General features: G+C 38.9%; 2 protein-coding genes and 1 long non-coding RNA gene across 4 annotated transcripts; 2 read left to right on the forward strand and 1 right to left on the reverse strand.

Moving 5' to 3' along the window:
* Positions 1-1,440: 1,440 nt before the first annotated feature.
* On the reverse strand, positions 1,441-3,996 carry LOC133745324 (uncharacterized). Of its 2 annotated transcripts, none has more exons than XR_009863545.1 (6): positions 3,600-3,996; positions 2,648-2,753; positions 2,440-2,553; positions 2,110-2,202; positions 1,787-1,985; positions 1,441-1,683 (listed from the first exon to the last, which is right to left on the reverse strand). It is a non-coding gene; the product is annotated as an uncharacterized LOC133745324 (long non-coding RNA). The 2 variants fall into 2 exon arrangements; XR_009863546.1 differs by having other exon boundaries at positions 1,787-1,865; positions 3,600-3,995.
* A 3,324-nt stretch (positions 3,997-7,320) lies between these two features.
* On the forward strand, positions 7,321-7,658 carry LOC133742545 (cytochrome b-c1 complex subunit 7-2, mitochondrial-like). The gene has a single exon (XM_062170232.1). It carries the CDS (start codon positions 7,338-7,340, stop codon positions 7,656-7,658), a length of 321 nt encoding a protein of 106 aa, XP_062026216.1. The 5' UTR covers positions 7,321-7,337.
* Positions 7,659-20,097: 12,439 nt separating this feature from the next.
* On the forward strand, positions 20,098-21,105 carry LOC133744457 (uncharacterized). Its single transcript, XM_062172561.1, has one exon. The coding sequence runs from the start codon at positions 20,098-20,100 to the stop codon at positions 21,103-21,105; it is 1,008 nt and encodes a 335-aa protein (XP_062028545.1).
* Positions 21,106-24,565: the final 3,460 nt, after the last annotated feature.

Below are 24,565 nucleotides of genomic sequence, written 5' to 3' on the forward strand. Positions count from 1 at the left end.
AAAAAGCCTGATTCTATTGTGGTGAATGTCTGTAGTCTGTACAAATTTTGTATGATTATTTGGCAGAACAAGAATAATGGCTACAGCTGATGCATGCCAGTCTCCATTGAAGCAACTAGGTAAGCTTGCATATGTTCATATCTTGTTTTAAAATGAATTTTTCTTCTGCTTCCTCAGTCCCTTGTGATAACCTTCACTCTTTAAGTAAAAGTGTTATATAAACCTTCATTCAGATATCACGGTTATCAAGTCTTGTAGCTACTAGCTAGATCTACGAGCTTCTTGCTTTTGAATGTTTTGGAACTTGCCCCCATTCCAACCAATCTTTTCTTCTGTGTGTAGCTTCGAGTCAGCTGTCTGGCAGTGATAGAGGATTAGCTCGCTTACATATTTTCTTGTTCTTCCTCGCAGGTGATTTCTATTCCAGCACCACCTTTTTGCTTGGGTTGGCTGATAAATCCCGACCTCTTCAGAATCTTCAAGAGGATAAAATGAGCAACGTAAACCCTGTGGCTGGTAATCCTTAACACCAACCAGACACCATCATTAGTTTTCGAATGCTTGGGAATTCATCTGTCTGCTTGTTCAAGGAGACTTTCCTGCGCATTTTTATCTGATGAATGCTTTATAGAGCGTCATCATTGGAGGCACAGGATGTATACACCCTTCATCATTCTTACCCAAAAGCTTGTTAAACCTGTTATGGTTTTCAGTTTAATGAAAATTCAGCTTTCTCCTTTAGTCTGTCTGATTGAATGATGCAAATCATGGTTAAAGCTAAAGCAACTTCATTCCTTACTCTATTACTGTGAGATTATATGCAGACATTGATGTCTCAATTTCTCATTTAGACTTATACGTGGTGTTGCCACACAGCTAACCCAACTATCCATTGTTGGGTTTTCTCAAGTATATGAGTGAAATTTGATGGCGTAATTACTAGGGTGAATTTCTATGCAATAAGTACATAGAGATGTGTAAATACGCTTGCATATAATGAAGCGTCAGTTCACTGTTACACTATTCACAAGAGGGGGTGGAAAAGTCGCTTTTGTCCTTACTGTTCAAGTGTAACATCGAGATGGAGGAAAAGTCGTTTTCGCCCTTGGTCTTCCTTCTTGCATAATCTGGATAGAAGGAAAGCTTGGTAATACAGAATCGTCAGATTTGCAAGTCGGCGACACCTAAAAAAGAAAAGCTTGGTAAGGTATTTGTGGACGGGAAAAGAAGGAAGAGAAGAAGAACAGAGACGAGGGAGATCCTGGTGATCGTAAAGTGGTTGGAAGGTATTTGTTTTGAATGAGTTTTTTCCCTCTTTTTTTTTTTCTTTTTTTTGAACGAGTTGTAAGGTAACCGGTTAAAGATTAGTAAAAGATTATTGAAGTTTCGTTTATGGGTTGTGGTTATATCCTTATATTATGCTTAAATGTAACAAACCAGTTCAAAGTTGTAAATAACCAAGTTCATCCCATCACAGTTCAAAGTTTAACGCAGAAACATAACCGGCACACATCCAACAGCAGTTCAAATTCCAAATTACAAACCAGGTTCAATTGAAAATTAAAAATATAAAAACTGAAAAGTTGTAGGTCCTCGTGAGACATTTGCAGCAGCATATTCAGTTCTTCACTTCGGTTCTCCCCTTTTCACTCCTCAGAAACAGAGACTTGTGTAACTCCAGACCTGGTTGAATAACATTTAAACAAGCAGAAATCAAGCTCAGATATTCAAAGCCACAGTTAAACAGAAATGCAGAAATAAAGTAGTGAGATTTCCCATCTATTACCTTGCCTGATGTGTGTGCTGATAGTAGGAGTGTAAGGACTGTTCAATTCTTCTCAGCCGTCCAAGATAAATTATTTCTCCTGCCGACAATATTAGAAAGATTAGAACAGCCGGAAAAGTGAGCTTTTTCAGATATCCAGCAATAATCATAAAGCAGCTTCTGGTTTGACTCTTCATGGCATAACCAGGTATCAGAACACCTAAATAAAGGAGCACCCTTACCACATTAATTCCACAAAATGCTAAAACTAAATGCCCCACATCATTCTCAAAAAAAAAAAAAAAAAAAACAGCAACAAGATGAAGAAGAAGAGCGATAGATACCTGCTCCTCAAGTGGTAGTCTTGAGCGAAACCCACCATTGTGATACTTGGTCTGGATGATGTCATATGGCAGACCATCCCGTATTTGTATGGCCTGAAATCATAAATGGTGCTCTCAAATCAGAATAGTTGAGAAAACCTCAAATGAAATATCAGTTCAACTGCTTGGAGATTTCAAGTAAAGAGCCGCGGGAAAGCAGAATATATTTACATTCTGTAGCTGGAACAGAGAGAGAAATTGATGAACAACTAAATCAAACCGTTACAAATTACAGAGAATAGTTCATTAGTTATTCAATAAGCTAACTGACACAGGATCTGGCATATGTACCTTAAATGGTGGAACCGCAGTCAATGTTAAAAGCTCAAGAAGATCCCTAGCCTTGTTAACAATATCTGGACCCCTAGTCCTTGAGGTGGTTGAGAATGTAATGGAACGCTCAGCCTGACCATTTTTGGAAGGGCCACCAATTAATTTGCATCATACTCTAGGTTACAAAATCATCAAGTTTTCATGTAAGAAAGTTGTCATGGCATACCTGATTGAGTGTGCACGAAATGCAATACTTTTCTAGGAAGATTCCACCATCAGCCAAGCTTCTTGCACCAGTTTTGCTGCACAGAACATTTGATGCCACGCGCAATCTACAATAACACAGAACAGTAATTAAAAAGAGCACAAACAAAATGAGGTAAAGCTTTAGAGTTTACACATGAAACCAGATAAGATATAAGAGAAAGGAAACATCCAGGTGAAACAAGCTGAGAAGATTCGGTGAATATTGTTAAAAGTCGTCTTCAGAAATGACAGAAACTTCAAAAATATTATATGTCCAAGAAAAGGGGGTGATTTACAAACTTGCATTACATATTTATTACAGATGCAAGAAGGCAGCATACATGCTTACTTCTTTTCTATCAGCAGAAAATGACTAAGAAAATAAAAAAGCAGCCATGGTGTAATGTGATTCAAAATTCTCAAAGTATGCCATTTCTCTACTTTCTACAAATCTTTACAAGATGCGGTTGACCCCATGACACAACTGGAAACGTAAAAGCATCTAAACTTCGATCATGTTTCAGGAAGCCACATATATACATTATAAAACAAAATTTTCAGCTTGGTTGCACTTCGAATAAGATCTTCTAATCGATTTGATTATCAGAGAAAGCAAAATGTTACAAGGCCATGTCAAGAAGGCAGTTAGAGAAAAAGAAACACAGAGTTGAGCACTTTGAAAGTTAACAGATATCGGTTTCCAGTGAAAAGAACTCAGATATATCACAAGTTTCTAATCCACTAGAGAACCAAAACTCTCATTTACAACCTAGGAAGTAATCAAACTACAACATCTTAATATTACACTCTACAATTACACCCCCAATTGCAACCTAAGCCATCAAATCAATCGCAAGAAACCCCAAATTCCTTTCAAACAAATTAACACAATTCAAAAGAGAAGCAAGAATTCGAAGCAGATAGAGACGAACCTTGATGGTCGGGCGGGGCAGGGAGGTGGCGCGACGTCTCCGGCTTGTGCCGCCGCCGCCGCGAAGAACCACGAATATAACTTAGCGACACGGACCCGCGGCGCGTCGTAAACGATCGGGCGCGGGCCCTATAAATTAAGGATCTGCCACGATTTAGGCTCCGCCGGGACGGCGGAGAAGCTCCGCCACCACGGTCCCCAGCAGGTCGGCCGCCTCGATCTCCGATTTCCGCATATCCCTGATGTTGTAAAAGCCGGTACGCCTGATAATAAGATTTGCGGCGGCCTCGAGTTTGGCTTGGATAGCGAAAGCGTGTTCAGGGCAATAAAATGGTTCCAACTTCCTGTAGCAGTGACGAAGCGTCTGCTCGTTGTCGAGGTGGTGAAGAATGAAATCGCGAGCCGCCTTCACAGCTCTGTACCGAGGGTGGGCTCGGGCTCGGGCTCGGGCTAGGGCTAGGGCTTGGGCCGCCGCATGGGCCTGAGCTCTGGCCTGGGCCTGGGCCTGGGCCTGGGCCTGCGTAAAAACACGGAGACAAGGTAAGAAAATCTGAAAGAACCGATCTTGATGCCTAATTAACCGTAAAAATCCACAGCGCCGGCACTTACCTCCGCTTCGCCGGCGGACGTTGCCGAGAAGTAACGTCCGGCTCCGGCTTGATTTCCGTTCGGATGGTTCATCCCGATCGCACCAGACCTGGAATTGGGAGTGGGTTGAGTGAGTGAGAGAGAGAGAGAGAGAGGTTGTTGAAGATGAAGTCGGAAATTTCTTGAGGGTTTACGAAGCAGAAGAATTGTGAGTGGCTTGAGGAGGGAGACGGGTTTACGAAGGAGAAGAACCGACTATCACTCTTTTTAATTTGCCGCCAAAAACCCGTTGTAACAAACTTGGGCCACTGAGCTGGCGCACTACCATTTGCCAATTGTAACGGGACGGCCTTGTGGATTATTCGTCATCGTTTGTTTCGACCCTTACATATAGGGCACATTTGTTAATCAACTCAGCCCCAAGTCATGCAGCGTTGGTCTTCCGTTAAGTAGGATATGACTCCCACCCACGTTCGAGTCGTGGTGTAGACCATTTTCTTTTTTTTCCCCAGTCATCTTTTACTTCCCACATACTGGGCTCCCAATGCATATTGGGCTCCAAGTTGGACCTTGGGCCTTTCTCTTGTGTCGCTTAGGATTTAATTGGTCGTTGGGTTTTGAGTACCGATCGCAAAACAATATGTAGCGCATGACCTAATACTCTCTAACCAACGCTCAAGAAGTACTAATTACACTAGCCAATTTGTAATGCATATTGGGCTCCAAGTTGGACCTTGGGCCTTTCTCTTGTGTCGCTTAGGATTTAATTGGTCGTTGAGCATGACCTAATACTCTCTAACCAACGCTCAAGAAGTACTAATTACACTAGCCAATTTGTATGGTCCAGACCCATGCTGTTGCTTCCTTATATATAGGTCTTGACCTACATTGTAGTCTGCCATTTGGAGCTTCATTTCTCTCAACTATTTATCAAATTCCGTGTCGACAAGTTTAAGTTGAAAAGATCAATCTAGACTTGTCACTATACACACACATAGAGACAGTATATATATATATATATATATATATATATATATATATATATATATATATATATAGAGGACCTCCCTAAACTTAAAAAGTGAGGATGATTTTATTTTTAGTATGTATTTTAATAATCTAAACCACTTATTCTCTAGTTACATACACACATGAATAATACAAAAAATTAGCCAAATTGGAAGACAGTTAACCATTTGATTAGTATAATTAATGTTCGTTTTAATTTTATCCAACGGATTACATGTTTTTACACAATTTTGAATGACCAAATGATTATGGATTTGGTTGACTTTTTGTAGAAATCATTTTTGCATAGGAATGTAAATGAGCAAATAGTTGAAATAATTAAATTAAGTCGTATACTAATGTAAAACAGTGAAAATCTTCAAATTTATAAAGTAAGGAGGTCCTCTCTAAAACAACTATATATATATATATATATATATATATATATATATATATATATATATATATATGAGTATTTGAATTGATCGGTAATCATTTACTAACAAATCACAATAACACAAAGAGTTGTTCGTACATGTTGAGCAAAAGTTGTCAAGAAATAGTAGCAAATGCTCGTTGTCTTATTTTCAATAAACCAAGAATCTGAGATCATTTGATTATGTCATGTTTTGCAGTGTTGTCGTCTTTTCTTCTTTGATGATTATGTTGATAGAGAAGTAACGAGATAGAAAAATTTGTAGAAGTTGACCGGTGCCGTCATTCAGGTATTGGAGTCTTGAAAAAGCCTTTTTCCGACATCCATGTCACCATATTCCTCAATAATTTCGACAGCCCCAAAACCTCCTCCAAACACATCACCTTCTCTCAAATTAGCTTACGTACTCACCAAACGACCTCAATCTTTAACCAACTTTTCCTTTACTACTCTAGTTATGTTTCGGTCTTTTGTTGGTTCTTCAGTTTATGGGTTCATGGTAGTTAATTTCTGGAGAAAATTAGATATAAACCCAAATATTCAACCTTCTATTAGAAAAAACCCAACTTACTTTTCTTTTAATTTACACCCAAAGTCAGATTAATAAACCTTCCATATGTAGTGTATGCCTACAACCAATATTTTTCCTTATTTTCATATATGTCTAATTTCCCTTTTACATTCTCTCAAATAATACATGTCTGTACCTACTAAATATGTATATGTAGGTAGGGCTTAGATAATAAAAATGTTCAAGCTTAATAGATATCGACACGCAATGATATATACCACAATCGTAGGTATAATATTTTTGTTTATACAATCATAGGTATAATATAATAAAAAAAAACCTCACAAAGAGGTATGATACAAAAAATAATAATAAATTCTAATATGGAGATGTTATACAAAAACTATTAACATTTAGGCTGTAATCGAATATATAGAAACAAAAAGTAAACCTCCTATATGTTAGATACATACCAGAAATCAAATTATCGGTAAAAAATTTTATGTTACAATTGGAAATAGCATACATAACTTACAAATAGAACACCTATATAATTTGCTATTAACCTATATTTTCTTTGCATTCAAATGTTTATATGAAAAAGATAATATACATTTTATATAGAAAAAACATACCACAAACTAGAGAAAATCAGGTATAAATCTCGATTTAGGTCTTCATTACGAGAGCTTCAATCAAGGGTCTAGTTCATCAAGTGTATTTGATTAGAGCTTGTTGCATATTCAGTAATTTTTGACAAAAACATGTTTTATTTTCTATGTCAGTTAATAAGAATTTATTTATGTAATCAATCTAATCAACAAATTTGGGTGTATATTTAAAAAGAATAATAGATGGGTTTAATGTAATAGGTGTAATTAAATTTGGCTGTAAAATGAAATGCCCCTAATTTCTGGTAGGTTTTTTTTGTTTTTTAGTCAAGGGATGACATGTCCCATTAATCGATATAAAATCATACGACCTTACAAGGTTAAGCTTGAGATAATCCTAAGATCTCTCATATTACAAATCATTCTTCACAAAAAAAAAAAAATAATAATAATAATAAATAAAAAACTTTTTTTTTTTTTTTTGCCACTAACCTTCCTAATTCACCTCTTTACCCCTCCAGTTAACTTTCACGATCAACCGGGAGTAGCCTTGAAGTCTTGCGAAAGACCAGCAAATCGCGAAGAATGGCGTTGATTTTGCAGTCGTTCATAGAGCCAAGGAAGAACTGGTTCGCCCGCCAGCACATGAAGGCAATCTTCACGCACCTCCGTTATTACGGGCTTCGCTACGCCAATCTGTACGATCCCTACTATGATTTGGATGTCAAGGGGGCTCTGAATCGGTTGCCCAGAGACATAGTCGACACGTGCAGCCAGCGTCTGAAGCGCGCCATGGACCTCTCTAAGAAGCATGGACACCTCCCCGAAGATCTTCAGGCTATGCAAACTCCGTTCAGAAGCTACCTTCAAGAAATGTTGGCTCTGGTGAATAGGGAAAGAGCATAGCGTCAGGCTTTGGGAGGTTTGCCGCTATCAGCACGTTCAGCTGAGGGTAAAAAATCTTTCACGATTAATGATGATTTTTTTTTTCCGGCAGTTACGATCTACTAATTTGAGCTCTCAATTTCAAATCCCATGTTGTGTTATTCTTCAAATAATTTGGCATGACTTGATAGAAGTTGGATTTCCATATGAGAAAGTTTATAGAACCTTATAAGTCTTGATTGCCCAACTAGGTTTGATGAAGCTTTGATAAGATGGTGATTTTAAATAAATAAGATGAAATATTTATTTGAAAGTTTGAACATTAACTTTCAAATAAATCAAGGTGTCATTTGGCAAGGGGAATTGGGCCATTCCATGTCCTTGAACTAATCCTGATGGCCCAGCCATTGTAGTCACAGAGGAATATGTAGGCAACATCTCCAAGAATAATTGCCTATGGCGGAGAATGGTGTGCGTAGTCGCACTATCACAAGACATTGCAGTTCTCCAGAATCCATTCCTAAAAGAAAAAGCTCTTAATTAAAAATGAGTCATAATGAAAAGAACTCAACTTTTATTAATAAGCCAAACGGAATTACATCATTGTCTCTTTAGCCAAAGAAAATCTAATCCAACAAACTAGCTAATGCAAAACAATGGCGGTCATCTAACTCCTTTCGGTAACTCCAAAGCAAATGTGACCAGGTGAGTAGAGAGATGTCGGTGGAGCAAGGCTCGCTTAAGTACCACTAATCTCAAAACCTTCCTAGACATTACACTTACTTTGGGTGGAGGCTACTTTGAAGAAAGACTAAACCATTGGCATTTACTACAAAAATAATATGGCAATTACCTACATCTCTTGGAAAATATAAAGACTTAATCAAAGTGGCCAGTCTCTTGGCCCTTGTAGTCTTCCACACCCTAAGAGCGAGATCTTCATCTTGATCTTCTTGCTCCATGTAATTTGCTTCCCTTGCTTCACGATATGCCTTGTATGCGTTTGCAACATTTTGGGGTGCATTACATGCTTTGGCCCAATGTCCGGATGATCCACACCGAAGACAAGCATCATTATGGTCAGGCTCCTTTGATCGAGGCGCTTTTGGGGCGTGTGTTGCATGGCCATTCTCCTTGGCGGCGTCACCACCACGGCTGGAGGCTCTGCCTCTCTCTCTCTCTTCACACGTTGACCTCCACGGTTCCGTGTACGCCTTTCTTGGCGGTTTCCTTCCTCTTTAGGGTGAGTATATGGACTAGGACGTCCATAATTATCCCTACTCTTAGGGTTTCGCTCCTTGCATCCTCCCTTGGGGGCACGACTATAGTTAGACTTCGGAATAGACTTGGTTCCCACGGGTCTAGAGTTATAGTTATTTACAAGGATCTTATCGTGCTTTTCAGCTACGTCCATGGCGCTAATGAGCTCATAAAACCTTGTGATGCGTCCTGCATTTACATCAATCCGATAATTCTTAGCAATTATCAATGTAGAGACGGGGAAGGTAGAGAGAGTCTTCTCGATCAACATCGTATCAGTGATATTCTTGCCACAGAATTTCATCAAAGACTTGATACGAAGAGCTTCCGAGTTGTAGTCAAGAACGGTCTTGAAATCACAGAAGTGGAGGCTATGCCATCTCACTTCTAGCTCAGGAAGCAGGGGAGTCATGAACGTTGCTAAATCGCTGCTCAAGTTCTATCCATAGCTTTCTAGGATCCTTTTCATTGAGGTATTCAGTTTGGAGCGCGTCATTCATGTGCCTTGTCATGTGAATTATGGCTTTGGCATCATTGGCCTCTCTCGTCGCTCTATTAGCTTCATAAGCGGTAGCTTGTTGAGGAGTAAGCACGTTCTGACTTGGCTCTTGGATGGTATCAAGAATTCCATCAGCCTTAAGATGCTGGCGCACATCACGGACCCGGCCATCTGTGGTATCCAGCGCCTGTTGTCTCCAGTGGGACAAAGTTCAGCTTGTTCAGGTTGCTCATCCTAAAAATAATAAAAGGTTAGGGTTAGTTTCGGACCAAAAAAGCTACCACGAAAATAATTAAATTTATGAGCGTAGTCGCTTCCAAGAAATCTGATTCCAAGATTAGATCGAAACAATGATGTTTGTGGTCGATCGTTTCTTCTCAACAAACTCTAAGTTTGGAGGACTCTACAACCTCCAAGCTTGGAGTGAGCGCGAACCCCCACAGTTTGGCTTTTTGGTCTCCCCTATGAAGAAGAAAGGGGGGTAGAAGAAGGGAGGTTGCAAGTCCCCAAGAAAAAAGAAGAGAAAAGGAATAAAAACTCAAAAAACGGGAACTTTTAGTAAAACAAAACCTCGAAATAGTGTCGCCGGAAAATTTGGCCTGAAAAAGTTGTCGGGGATGACCGGAGAAGTCGTTGGAAAATGTCGAGAAAAAGTCACGGGAGATCGCCGGAAAAATCGAAGCAAGGCTAACCTGCGCTGCGGGGGCTGTCGCTGGCAAGGCTAATCTGCTTGGCAGCTGTCGGCAGATGCGTGCGAGGGCTGCGCAGGGGCTGTTGGCAGGTGGTCGGCAGGCGAGGCTAATGCTGTCAGCAGCGTGTCGGCAGGTGCTCTGCAGGGGTCTCGGCAGGTCTCGGCGGGGCTGTCGGCAGGTCTCGGCAGCAAGCGAGGCTAATTGTCTTAGCAGGTCTCGGCAGGTGTCGGGAGCAAGCGAGGCTAATCGTCTCGGCAGGTCTCGGCAGGGCTAGGGCAGAGCGAGGTTAACATTCTCGGCAGGGGGCGCAGCGGCGCGCGCGAGCGAGGCTAACCTTAGCGGTTCAGTATCTTCCAACGGCCAGTTCAGGCTGATTCCGACTGGTTCTGGGCTTCTAGGATCAAGGGCTTTGATGTATGCGGCGGAGGTTGCTAGGGTTTGAAGGCTACGATTTTAGGGTTTCAAGGTTAGGGCTTCGTGCTGATAACGTGTTTTAGGGAATCGATATTTGAGAGAGAAATTGTTGTGCTTTCATTGATAATAGGGGTCTCTTTATATAGAGGATTATAGGGCATAGAATCAGAGTTGTACAAGGAAAGGAAATCGTACATTGATTGAATATCTCTAGGATTCTCCGAGATTATCTCTAATTCTAATCCTATTTCAACTAGAGCAAGTAACCTTGAGTTTGGGCCAGACACGAACACTGGATTTACTTGAACACTTTTATCCGTTTTTGAAAAAAGAAAAGAAAGAGAACAGGATGGGGTTTAAGAATATGCTCTTGGAGTTGGGATAGGGGTGAATATACATTTAAACTAGAAAAATAAAAAGATAAGGATAAAGACTAAGTCTACCAAATAACTGGAAAAAAGAGTTAGAGATTAGGTCGACCAATAATTATTAGTGAATAAAATTGTTTCCTTACATTATTAATGCTCTATAATTATAATATATGTATCATTTTCATATAATGCAAAGCTTACGCCTTTTGCCTTGAGGCTTACGCCTTATCAAAACTCTTCCGAAAACGCCTCGGGGTACGCCTCAGCGTTTTAAAACATTGCAAATAATCACCTTATAGAGAATGGTTGCTTATCGGGTTGAGTGTGGACTATGATTTAAAGCCAGATCATAGTCCGTATCCGAGAAGAGGCATCAAGAAGACAAAATCCGCTCCTCAAACTTTTGGCTCTCTGAAGTCTGAACAATGGTATTGCTGCTCTTTATCCTCTTCTTCATCTCCTGATTATTAGGAAGAGGAAAGGCCCTGGTGTCTCGTCTCCTCCTCTACCATAAATGACATAAACTCAGAAGCGTATCATAAAGATTTAATAATCAACAACACCAGAAAAACATTGTAAATGAAGTAACATGCTGGAGTTGCATAGAGAATACATACATCATTCTACCAAAACATTGCATAAAGAATACAAACATCACACTACCCAAAACTAATATGCTTACAAAACACATCCGTGTCTGGAAACACGTCTACGTTCTCGACTTGTCGACCTTTTGGCTAAGTTCAAGTATACTTGTGCGAGTGTGTGATGCATAGATTGTTATTTCGCATCGACTTTAGTCACTTAGCCAAACTTTTTTGTTTTGTTTTTTTTAGGTTTGGACGACAATAGTAACCACACACACACCCTCATGCAGTGTATCCCAGCTTTGCCAGACTAATCACTACACCGCAGACGCACGAACCCTGGTGTTTTTAAATAATTTAGGTCCCTCAAATATGCTGGCCACGAGGCGGAGCTGAGATTCGAACACTAGACCTGGAGGTTCCAGACTAAGCCGCTCGTCCACCACACCACACCACGTGGTTTATAAATGGGAAACTTATGCCACTAATGATACTGGGCTAATTGTCACTTAGCCAGACTTAATTCCATCATTCCATTATGGTTCACCAATTTGATGTCTTATTCCTCCATAAAACAAAACGGGGATAGTAAAAGAATAACAGTTTTGGAGGGCTGACCATAAGAGAGTGAATTGGACCTAATTTGCCAAATGTTCCATAGTTCTATAGTTCAGTAAGAAGAAAAAAAAAGCAAACAACTAATAAGGCTACATTCACTAAATTCAATCTAAAAGACTTCAACTTTCATTTTAACTTTCCAACATCCAAATTAGTAATTAATCCTCAAATTACCCCAAAAACTAATTAACTAAATATCCTCTCTGCTTGTCTCTATTCAAAATCTTATTATCCAAAACTCAAAGACGACAGGAGTACTCTTTCCAGGTAGATGCAGAACAGTCATCAAACCATTGCAATCAAAACCAAAAAATTAATGGATAAGAAATCAGAAGAAACAGAAGAAAATGAATGGAAAACCAAATACCCCAAATTCTCTATTCCAAAGCACAGGAGATGGTGAGCAGTAACCCGTCAAGTGATTTGACCATTTTCCCCCTTATTGTGGTTTTGATGATGTCTTGTCGTCTTTCACCGGTTGGTTGCTGGCCTGTGCAGTGTATAGATTTGTTGCGTGGCTTCTAGAGAAAACATAGTGGGGGGAGAGAGAGCCAGAGAGAGGAAAAAGACGTGCGTTTTGGAAGATCTGCATCCGTCTGGGTTTGTTTTGAGATCGATCTCAATTTTTTAGAGGTTGCTAATAAGATTTCGATTCGACCGAGAGGAGGAGCATGAATATGGGTATTTGATTTTTGAATCCGTTCCCTCCCCCCCGGGCTTTCGCTTCATTATCAAAACCCAACTACAACCACTATAACAAACGAATGCATGAGAAATCAGAAGGGAAAAAAAAAAAAAACGAAATCGAAAACCAAATCCCCATATTCATGCTCTCTTGTCCCCTTGCTCCTCCTCTCGGTCGAATCAAAAACCTATCAACAACCCTTAAAAAATTGAGAACGATCTCAAAACAAACCCAGACGGATGTAGGTCTTCTTCCAAAATGCACGTCTTTTTCCTCTCTCTGGCTCTCTCTCGCTATCTCCCTCTCTCTCCCCACTATGTTTTCTCTAGAAGCCATGCAACATATCTACACTGCACAGACCAGCAACGAACAGGTGAAAGATGACAAAACATGATCAAAACCACAATAAGGGGCAAAATGGTCAAATCACTTGACGGGTTACTGTTCACCGGCTCCTGTGCTTTAGAATATAGAACTAGGAACCACGTGGTGTGGTGTGCTGGTTGAGCGGCCTAGTCTGGAACCCCCAAGTCTAGCGTTCGATTCCCAGCTCCATCCCGTGGCCAGCAGATTTTAGGGACTTTGGTTTGATGAAACACCAAAGGTTCGTGCGTTGCGGTGCAGTGATTAGTCTGGCTAAGCTGGGATACACTGCATGGGTGTGTGTGTTGGTTCTATTGATGTCTTCCACTCAAAAATAAAAAATAAAAAATAAATAAAAGAGATCTAGGAATAAAGCCGCGCGATACTACGGGTTTATCGTTGATATGGTTTAGTTTAATGATACTGCATTTATAAATATTAGATAGAAAACAAATTTTAACCCAAGATCCAAACCGTTGTAAGATCCCATAATTAAATTAGAGAACCTACTTGACCAAATCAGCTTCCCTTATTGGAGCCAAACAATTTCATCACAAATTGGAGCAGATTTACATGTTCCAAAAAAGTTGTAGCTAGAATTTTCTTAAACAGAAGACTCACTTACATCAATTCTGTAATATCCATTACAGTTGAATTACAGTTGCACCTGTGCTTTTCATCAAGACAGAGAAATTGAAGAGTCAAAAGGTGTTTTCATGGCTTTGCAGGAAAAAAAAATGGAAACTTTTTTGGAATCATAACAAAACGATAACACAAAGAGAAACATAAGTAATATTCTCACCGGAGATGGGTCTAGAATATAATTGCATACAGGCCATGCATAATCATCATCTGGGACAACAATTTCATTGTATTTGTCTAAAGTTTCTGTATAACCAGGAAATTATGCAAATAGAGAGTTGTGGCTAATTCATCAGCCTTGTACTTGATAAATTTTGAAAGGTTCAAACTTCACGAGTTAGCAATTCAATTTTCAATTTCTCAATAAACTCCAGCCAATCATACATGGCCATGGCCATTAGGAGCATTTCTACGAATATTGATATTGGGAATGCCAATACTGAGACTGGAACTCAAAGGCCTCCAATGGTAACTTCAACGCCAGGTAGGGCGGAAGCACTTTTAGGGCTTAGGACGAGAAAGACATATTTTACACTAGTTTTGACCTAGAATTAACAGATGGATTGGCCTGGCCTTGTCTGTTATGACACATCATTACGTTTTCAAGGGCTTTAAAAGGCCCACTTTTGATGGGTAAGCCCTTTCAATTGAAAGATATTGAAATGCTCTTTTCCGGCCTGGTCAGTACTTAGCTCGATCTTTCATCCCTCACCCGCAGGTCGCGCTACCTTCGAGTCACTTCGTCCTTATTCTACTACTGAGATTGAGTTACCTTTCTTCCTCACTAGCCCTCAAACTTAGATTGGAATGGATTGTGAATCGGATGAAATAGTTCATGAGCTTGACAAAACTGTACTCTCTATTCGTTCTACTTGAGCTGTATCGCCACTTTCGGATTTAGCCTGAGACAAAGGGATCAGATTTTAAATATATGTTTTTTTTTTTTTTTTTTTGTGGTGGGTAAGGGGGGGCGCCGGGCCATCTCTGGCAACAATGACATTCCGGCTCTAGCGTCGGCTTACTACTATGACATTTGCTTGACTGAACTGAATAACTGATTACAAAAGGGAACACATATTTAAACTACTGATGCCAAACAAGGTGTGGCTGACAAGGTTTTTGTCTATCTTGATGTATTTGCTCCAAATTTGTATGAGCTTGTATCATAAGGATGGACATCGGCATGCTTCTGAGAACATTGCAAAATTGCTTCAGTCTGTTCTAGTGCTTCAGATACGGTAGAGTATCTTGTCTGATGGTCCACTGGATTGTTTGCTAGGATTGCTGGTATGCTGGAATTCTTCTTCAGGTCTTTAGTCCTGCATTAGGAGTACTGATATCAGTTTTCAATCCTAAATTAGGGTTGTGCTTAGTTTCCAATCCCATACACTTAACAACTAATTCCTATTCCATTCCTCAGACTATCACACTCTTTCGGATGTGTGCAGTACACTGACCGGATGTATGAGGATAGGCCGGACATATATACTCAAATATTCTTAGAACTCTGTGCGGTGGTGGTGTGCGGTGGTGGTGTGCAGTTGTGCACTAATACTGCGCTATGTATATGGGCATTTATCAATGAGGAATGCTAGCAACCTTCCCCATCTACATTCTCTTTCAACCTTCCCCACTTGTTATCTGCCAAGTGTCTTCTAACTTCACTCAATCCTATAAATTAATTGTTGTGAAAATCAATTTTTGTTTCTTCCAAATTTGCCCATAATTAATGCAATAACTTACTTTTCCTTTTTTTTTCTCTCTATCTCTGTTCCACACCTCCACTTCTTTGTCTCTTTCTATTATTTTTTTCATTTTATTTTTTGGGGAATTTGATTCTATACCCAAATTGACACACCTCTTTTAGAATAAACCCAACCATAATAGTGTTTTAATATACACCCAAATCAATTAATTTTTTTTATGCAAAATAAAAAAACCTATTAAATAGAATAAATAATAAAACCCAATGTTGTTAAGAATTACTAAAGCTGCCACTATCAAATTCCCCATTCACCTATTAAATAGGATTGATAATAAAATCCAGATTTGTTGCCGATGGAAGTCGATCATGAAACGGCTGCCCATAGACGTCGCCCAAAATTACTCAACCCTTGATTTCAGCAATTGAAAATTCTCCTCTGGGTTGGAGGTTACGTAATCTCCATATTGAAGACTTTAATCTGTACATTCAAAGCCGGTGTCAATATCTCTACAAGCTTGTGATATAAATGGATTGCACAATCAGAGGTTGGTGGGTTGCCTGTGTTCGACAGCATATCCGATTGGTACGGTTGATGAGTATTGTGGTTGCTACCTATTCAAAAGGTGTGTGTGCTCCTGACGAAGAGGTATTTGTTTTGTGATGGTTCTAGGTTTTTGCTATTGAGTAGGTATGATAGACTATACAAGTTCTTGATTGCAGGTTTTTGTTTCATCTTCTTGTTTCTCAATAGATACTACAAGTTAATTTTGATGGCTAAAGAGTACACCCACCTGGAATTTCGGTGTGACCTTCTCAAGTTTGGACGTGTTATGACCGACGAGTTAAGGGCAGATATTACTGAGGTGAAGCTTGATCTGATAGAGTCCACACCGTTCAGGGATTTGTTTAGAGCTTTTTATGAGCGGCAAATAATAGACTCTGATTGTAGGAAGTCTAATAGTGACATCGTTTCTCTTTTAAAATGCTTTGACAAGGAAAAAAACTCGTTTCAGTTTGGGGAAATTACTGGTACCATATCAGTAGGTGACATTCCAAAACTGTTTGGTTTGAATATTGAAGGTCGTGAGATCAACCTTAACCAGAAGAAGAGAAAAGGGGATTCTGACTTCATTAAAAGACGATTCCCTGGAGTGAAAAGGTTGTCCAAGGTGATCCTAGAGCAACTAATCAAAGATGTATCTAAACTGAGGGGGCTTGAGAATGAATGTGATTTTGTTAGGTTGGTTTGTCTCTATTTTTGTGTAACACTATTTTTCTGCAATAGTGGCAATGACCTTAGCTGGTTTATAGTTCCATACATAGAGGACCTAGATTCAATGTCTCTCTATGCCTGGGCACCCGCAGTGAAGAATTACTTGGACAACTCCCTTTGTTGATAGATATATGACGTATACCACAATTAATGCTCTACCTCTATGACAACATAATGTGCAGCATGGTGAAATCTCAAAACGCTTGGCATTTTTTAAAGATAAGGGTAAATCAATTATTAAGAGCAAGATGATATGGAAACATGTGAAAAGAGAAGGGCAAGTGAGTCTATTTACGTTCAATGTATCAAACAAAGACAGGGACTTGCTTACCTGGTTGGGAAGGAATAATGTTCATCATTTCCCTATTATTTCAAGCAAGGAATGTCCTAAACAAGATCCTTCCATGTAATTATCTTGTTCCTTACTATCAGCACTCCTAATATGTGTGTGTATGAGCTTATTCATTTGTTTTCTAATGTACAGTGTGGACAGCGGGATTGCTGTGACGTACATTATCAAGCGATTATCGGAAGGTCTTGAATTAGAGTCTACCTTTAAAAAAGGTGCCATGACTCAGCAGAGAGCACATGTTTTGGGAAGGTTCTTAAGTGACAACAATGACGGTTAGGCTCATCTTTGTGAAAGGAGTTTGGGAGGGACAGGAATGCCATTTGGAAGGCCTTTCATCAGTTTTTATGTCTTTTCTGGAATGTTAAAGATTGTGGATGCTTAAAGTGATCTTATATGTATTTTTTGCAATGTTTGAGAATTTGTATGATTAAAGTGTGTTTCTTAAAACACGATGGATCGTGTGGAAATCATTTTATTTCTGAATAATTTTTTTTTATGCACAATTAAACAGGGTTAATGGGGTGAATAGGGTTGTCTTTACGTTGGAGGCAATATTATGGGAAAGTCGGGTAGTATGTGATTTTCCCTGGGCATAAGGGGGGAGGGTCGTGAAGTAGTTTCATATAGTATAGGTAGCAGAATGCATTTCCTGAAACCGGAGTTATAGGTGCATAAGGCATTCGCTGGACGATTTACGTACAAATTGTGAACTTTCTAGATAATAGGTACCTAAATTAGTTGCGTATATTAAAACCCACTAGATGTTAAACACCTGAATGGTAGGCAAATTTATTCAATATTACCTAGGGTTTATGCTACCAAAGTTAGTCAATATATGTAGCACCTGAATAGTAGACAAAATTATGCAATTTTACCCACGGTTTATTGTACCTAAGTTATTCCCTGATTGATAGACACAAAATGTAAACTCATAAATGATAGGTATCTAAATCACTTGCGAATGTGAAAACTCATACGATATTTGACACCTGCACGATAGGAAAAAGTACACAATTCTACCTATGGTTCATCTAGAGATACCCAAAGTAGCAAGTGAACGAACTGTGTATTGAGTGGTGACGTGTGAGAGTATTTCATAAAACTTAACTAATGGAATACAACAACACAACTAAAACACATAACTTCCATAGTAATAGCTGAAATTTCATACGAGACAAAAGACAAAAGGATGTTTAATCACTACATGATAGGAATACCTCCACAAAAGGATGTTTAATCAGATTGAGAAATCTACGAAATCTAATAGGAATATCTACACAACCACATCTACTTTAAAATAGCAAATATAAAGATCAAATCTGAAAGGGAGAGATATACAATAATTAAGGCAATTAATCTTTTTAAATAAGGAATATCTCCACAAACATATCTCCTAAAATATGGCATCAGTTACATACAATAATTAAGGCAATTAATCACGTTGACATATTTAATAATAGGATTATCTACACAGACATATCTACTAAAAAATGGCAAATATATAGGTCAAATCAGAAAGGAAGAGATATACAATAATTAAAGCAATTAATCGTTTTTAAATCAGGAAAAATAAATTGATGGTATTAAATTCTAATTTGTTTTTATAACTGATACCATATTCAAATTCAAAAAAAAAAAAAAACACCTATATTTGAGGAATATTTTCCTTCTTCGACGAGAAGGGTAAAATAGTCAAACTAAAAAAATGAGAAAAAAACTTAATTATAGACTTAAAACCTATACGGTAGGTTTAATTATATGAATGGGTGTAGATTAAAAGAAAACATAGGATTGGGTTTCTCTTAAAAGGAGCTTCATTTTTTGGGTTTTTTTTCTAATTTTCTCTTATTTTTTTCCCACTCCTTTTTGTTCAATACAAAGTTACAAACCTAGAAAGAGTTGATGAATAATATTTCAAAACTTGATAACTATCTATGTTGATAGAAACCCAAAATCTAATTCTCTCTCTCTCTTTTTCTATATATATATATATATATATATATATATATATATATATATATATATATATTCAATTTTGGTTTATGGGTTTTGGAATATATGAAGGCAGACTAGCAATCACTTCAATTGAGATGCATAGGAGGACAGGAATTGGGTTTGGCTAATAATTTTAATTTATATATAGCAATGATTTGATCCATAAGATTTCTTAAAAATTTGGGTTTCAACAAATAAAGAGTATTAGAAGAGGAACCTAGAGACCTTTTTCCATTCCAGAAAAACAATGTGAAGAAATTTTAGGAGAGATAATACCTATGCTTCGTTATTTAAAGGTTAGAGCCAGAAAAAAATGATAAGAGGGAGAGAATGAGCACAAACGTTCAGAGAGGTATCAAAGAAAAAAAAACGTTCAGAGAGAGGGAGAGAAGAAGAGAAATGAATGGAAAAGAATAATGTAAAGTTTAAGATCTTTTCATTAATTATAAAAGAAATATTGCATTAATTATGGGCAAATTTGGAAGAAATAAAAATTGATTTTCACAGCATTTAATTTATAGGATTGAGTGAAATTAGAAGACACTTGGCAGATAACAAGTGGGGAATGTTGAAAGGGAAGGTAGATGAGGGAAGGTTGCTAGCATTCCTCTTTATCAATATGCATTTTTAATTCGTTGTTGCTAATATTGGGACGGAAAGATTAGTAAACCCATGCATTGTAGACTTAAAAGCCTAATTAGACGTGACTTCGGTTTGCTTTTAACGGTTGATGTCTAATCTGTGATAAATAGGAATTCCTGATAGAATGAGATTAGTGAAAAGACATGTTGGGCCTTCATTATGATCTGTTCCTATCTAGTTTAGGAAAGGATTAGTCCTCTATATAAAGGACGGTTTTGAACTTTTGATAACACATTCAAAATTTGAGAAACAGGTCTCGAGTGAGCTGAGAGAATATGCAACCGTTGAAGCATGTCCGTCGCCAAACCTGGTCTGTTCTACCGCCGGAACTCTGGGAGGAAATCTATAAGCGACTGCCCGCCATGTCTGATCGAATTCGTTTTGCTTCAATATGCAAGGATTGGCTCTCCATCGCCGCCGCCAAGCCTCCTCCTCCTCCACCTGTGCCGGAGTCATGGCTCCTGTTTCGCGGCACGAGTAAGTTTTTGTCTCTCCCACAAGAAAGAGTGTACAGATTCAACAATATAATACCACCGAAAGAACATATAATTGTGGGAGCTTCCAATGGTTGGGTGCTTACTGAACATCCCGAATGCTATAGGTTACTTATCCTTGTGAATCCAATCTTGAATGCCCAAATTATGCTACCAATCCTACCAAAAAGACATGATGACCTAGGAGACATGAAGAAACTTCTTGTAGCAACCTTTGGTGATAATTCAGTTCTCCCAGCTGGTGTGTTTATACATACTCAATGGGATTCTCTTATTGTATGTACTTGTGACAATGGGCCATGGAGGGACGCCCTCCACGAGGTCTTCAATGATGTGTTATTTTACAATGGGAAAATATATACACTGGAGATCCAAAAGTCCAAGACAATTGTTACTGCTTATAGCTTAAATGAACAATTGCAGCCCCTTCTAAGTCGCAGGTATGTTGGTCAAGACATAGAAACTGAGACAAGGGTAGAGGCCTGCTTGGTGGAGTCTCGTGGAGATCTCTTGCTCGTAAAGAGACAATTCTCGCAGCAAGGGCACACGACTGGATTCCAGGTCTTTAAACTACTGCTTGTAGAGGAGGATGGTTCCGCGCGCTGTGTCAAGTTGCAAAGCTTGGGGGATCAAGCATTGTTTTGGGGTAGAGATGGCTGCATTTCTTTACCAGCAGCTGGAAGATTTTCACTATTTGAAGAGAATCACATATATTTCATGAACATATTATATAAAATTGGTGTGTATTCTCTAAAATATGAGCGAATCAAACGATTCCACAATCCACCACAAAAGTTCTTCCGGCAAGAATCAACCTGGTTTGTCCCCACGACTAAGGATACCATCGTTGGTCTGAATAGGATAAACGGGAACTAAATCCTCGAATTTATATCTTAGATATTTGTGTGTCTACATCTTTCAAGCTTCATGGCCGTTTCATTTTTGCTTTGTTGCTCTTTTTCTGTATGGCCTATGCCAATTGTTTTTTATCTAAGCGGTTTTATTAATTTCATGTTCACCCACCTCTCTGTTGGTTCAGAGAAAAAAAAGATTATCAAGAAAAAACAATATGGTATGTACATCAGTATATTGAACTTCTCTGCGATCGTGTTTTACATGCCTCTTTTGTGAACAAAATCAGTGCTTAGTGTTAATTCCTGCTGCATCTTTCCCATGTTTCTTTTGTATTACAATTGGGGCTTCATTACTACTATTCCACAAGGAAATTCACAACAATGAAAACAACGATTTTTTTTTTTTTTTTTTTAACATGAATGAAAACAAGGATCTAAGCCTAACTTCAGTGACATGTTTTCCTGTAAGTTTGTAACGGAATGGCTGGCATTTGCAAATGTGAAAAACAGGGGTCATTCAAAGTTGTTCTACGTACTATTGCTGGAGCTACCAATTTCAAAGTTCTATCTTGCTACCAATGAATTAAAAAACGCGCCTTGAGGCACGCCTGAGGCTCAAAAAGCGGAAATCAACCCTTAAATTGAGTGAGTTTCGCCTAATCTTCTGAGGCGGCGACCAAGGCGTTCGATTTGGAGTTCGGTTTGGAGTCCGATTTGGAGTTCGATTTGGAGTTTGATTTGGAGTTCAGTTTGGAGTCCGATTTGGAGTTCGATTTGCAGACTTCGAGTTCGATTATTGGAGTTCGATTTGCAGACTTGGAGTTTGATTATTAGAGTTCGATTTGCAGACTTGGAGTTCAATTTGCAGCAAAAGATTTGAAGGTACGATTCCAATTGATTTTCGCACTTTGAATGTTTAGGCTCTGCTTTTTAAAGGCTTTGTGAATATAAGGTTGTTGATTGTTACAACTAATTCAGAATTGCTTTGTATCATTGACTAAATGCATAGATGTTGTTTGGTATTGTTCAAATTCGCTGCCCAGATTTCATCGGACTCTGTTGAGACTTTAGGCCTTTATTAGACTTGCTTTTGGTTACTATTGTTGTTGTGTTGTGGGTGGGAGCCAGAGAATGGACCACAGAGTCGCTGCCTACTTCAGTTTATCAGTTATCAAGTATAGAACTAAAAATATGATGTTCTCTGTCCGTTTGTGTTTGTCAACAATGAGATTAATAACACAATTAAGTGCATCACCTTTATGAATTTGATTACTCAAATGCAACTCTTTCCTTTCCGTTAATGTGTATTGTATTACAGAATTATGATTTCCAAGCCTCAGCGTTTTAAAACATTGATTGCTACCACCACCAGGCTCTTTCAGAGCAAGTCCACCTGTTGAGCTTGACCGGTCAAGACTATTCACTGCTTTTTTGCCTTGTATTTCCACTATTGAGGTTGGCTGGTCAGATACTGTTCACAAAATGTCAAGAATGGTCACATTCGTAGTCAAGAATGGAGTTTATGTATGTATGTATGTATGTATGTATAATTTGTTTGCGTTTTCCACGTCTAATGGCTCGTTGCTCCAGCGGAAGTGAAGCCTGTCTATGTCCTCCCCACTAATGTTTGAATCCTAGAATCCCGTTCTGTTCTACTTCTCTATTCTATTTTTTTTTCACTCAGTCAAGCGACTTGAGGAGGGCCCAAATCAGTGCTTCACCCTTTCAGATTGAAAAAATAATCACTGAAGTTACTTTTTCATTGACCTTTTCCTTTTTCATATAAACTTTTCCTTTCCTTTTTCCATATAACTAACTAGTTTAACTAGTTTTGTTATTTTCTAATTCACAAATTGATATAGGGAATAGTATTCATATACTTTTGTTTTGTTATTAATTTCATTTTTATTTAAAATACATGATTTTGTATTGTTGTTTGGCTCAAAAAAAATATATATATATACACACACACACACACATACACACACATATACCGATCCTATCCAGAGCGGAGCTCCGCTTTGAAAATTAACGTGTGAAGTTCGAATTTTGGGTCACTTTTTTATCGCATATCCACATCTCGACCGTTCAGTTTTTAGGTACTAGTGTATAGATCATCTCTGCAAATTTTCAGCCAAATTGATGGTCGTTAAGGCATTGATAATTTCTTTAAAGCTAGTACGGTTCAGGTTGACTGATTCAGTCCGTCCATTGGTTTAAGCGAGTTAGATACCTTAACGATCATCAATTTGGCTGAAAATTTGCAGAGATGATCTATACAGTAGTACCTAAAAACTGAACGGTCGAGATGTGGATATGCGACCTAAAAGTGACCGAAAACTCAAACTTTACACGTTAATTTCAAAGCGGAGCTCCGCTCTGGATAAAATCTGTATACATATATATATAGATACCCACACACACATATATACGTATATATGGGATGTCACATTTTTATTCTTCTTCGCCTTAGGCCGTTAGAATCTCAGGACCGGCCCTGCTATTTGATAGCTGTAATAGTATATATTATTGATCCTCTGCGTCTCTATTCTAGTCAAGGAGCTGTGCATCTCGTGTCATATTTATCGTTCAACTCATAAGCAATACAAAAGGCAAATAATCACACTGACATGCATAACGTATAATTAATTATGCGAGTCCGCCGCTGCCTCTTTGTACTCTTTGAAACCTAAATCTGAAGTTTTTTTTCCGAGTGACCACAAACTCTGTAGAGCAAATGTATAAATCAGTTCACTCGGTAAGGTGCTGCACTAGATAAGTTCATTTCTCACTGAAAAAACAACAGGTAAGAGAAACCCTCTTGATCTTACTCAGTAGCTAGCTGGCTGCAAGGCATCCTTGGTTTTCACGCTGCACTTTTCTCCTTCATTTTCCCTTCTCGGTCACTCCCACCCCTCTGTCCTCCCCTCCCTATCCTTTACCTTCTCCGGTGCTCCCCAACATCCATACCATATCTAGCATTGAGGATGTTTCATCGTGCCCACTGCTGCAGTTGCTATGCAGGGTTAGGCTGCCTGAGCCCTTTGATCCGGCCATCATCGCTCTCCATCATTTCATGCAGATTCTTCAGAATTGGCCGGTGCCATAGCGAAACTTGGTGGTTTGCGAATGGCCTAAAGGTTGGTTTCTCTTCCCCTTCGTTGAATCGGGAAACAAGCGACGGGTGTTGCCAAAGTACTTGTGGTATTATCGGATGGCTATGCTGGTTTTCGCCGATTATGACGAAATCGGCAAGGTGACGGCAATGCTACCTAACCACCTTCCGGTTTGGGTGCAAGTTATTGGTTTGCCGCCTGCCTTTACTACGCCGGCTTGGCTCGGAAGGTTGGGTTGTGTTTGGGCCCGTATGGTGTATGTGGATGAGCATTGTCTGTTGTAAAATGAAGTTGTTCGGGCTCTGGTGGTGATGGATCTAGACGAACTTTTCCCACCATTTTACACGTATTATTTGTTGGAATTTT

This window comes from Rosa rugosa, chromosome 4, assembly GCF_958449725.1.
Source record: "Rosa rugosa chromosome 4, drRosRugo1.1, whole genome shotgun sequence".
NCBI classification, from domain to species: domain Eukaryota; kingdom Viridiplantae; phylum Streptophyta; class Magnoliopsida; order Rosales; family Rosaceae; genus Rosa; species Rosa rugosa.

What these genes read in the sequence shown, in the direction of transcription:
- LOC133742545 (XM_062170232.1), top strand. Translation starts at nt 7,338, where the DNA reads ATGGCGTTGATTTTGCAGTCGTTCATAGAGCCAAGGAAGAACTGGTTC.
- LOC133744457 (XM_062172561.1), top strand. Translation starts at nt 20,098, where the DNA reads ATGTCTGATCGAATTCGTTTTGCTTCAATATGCAAGGATTGGCTCTCC.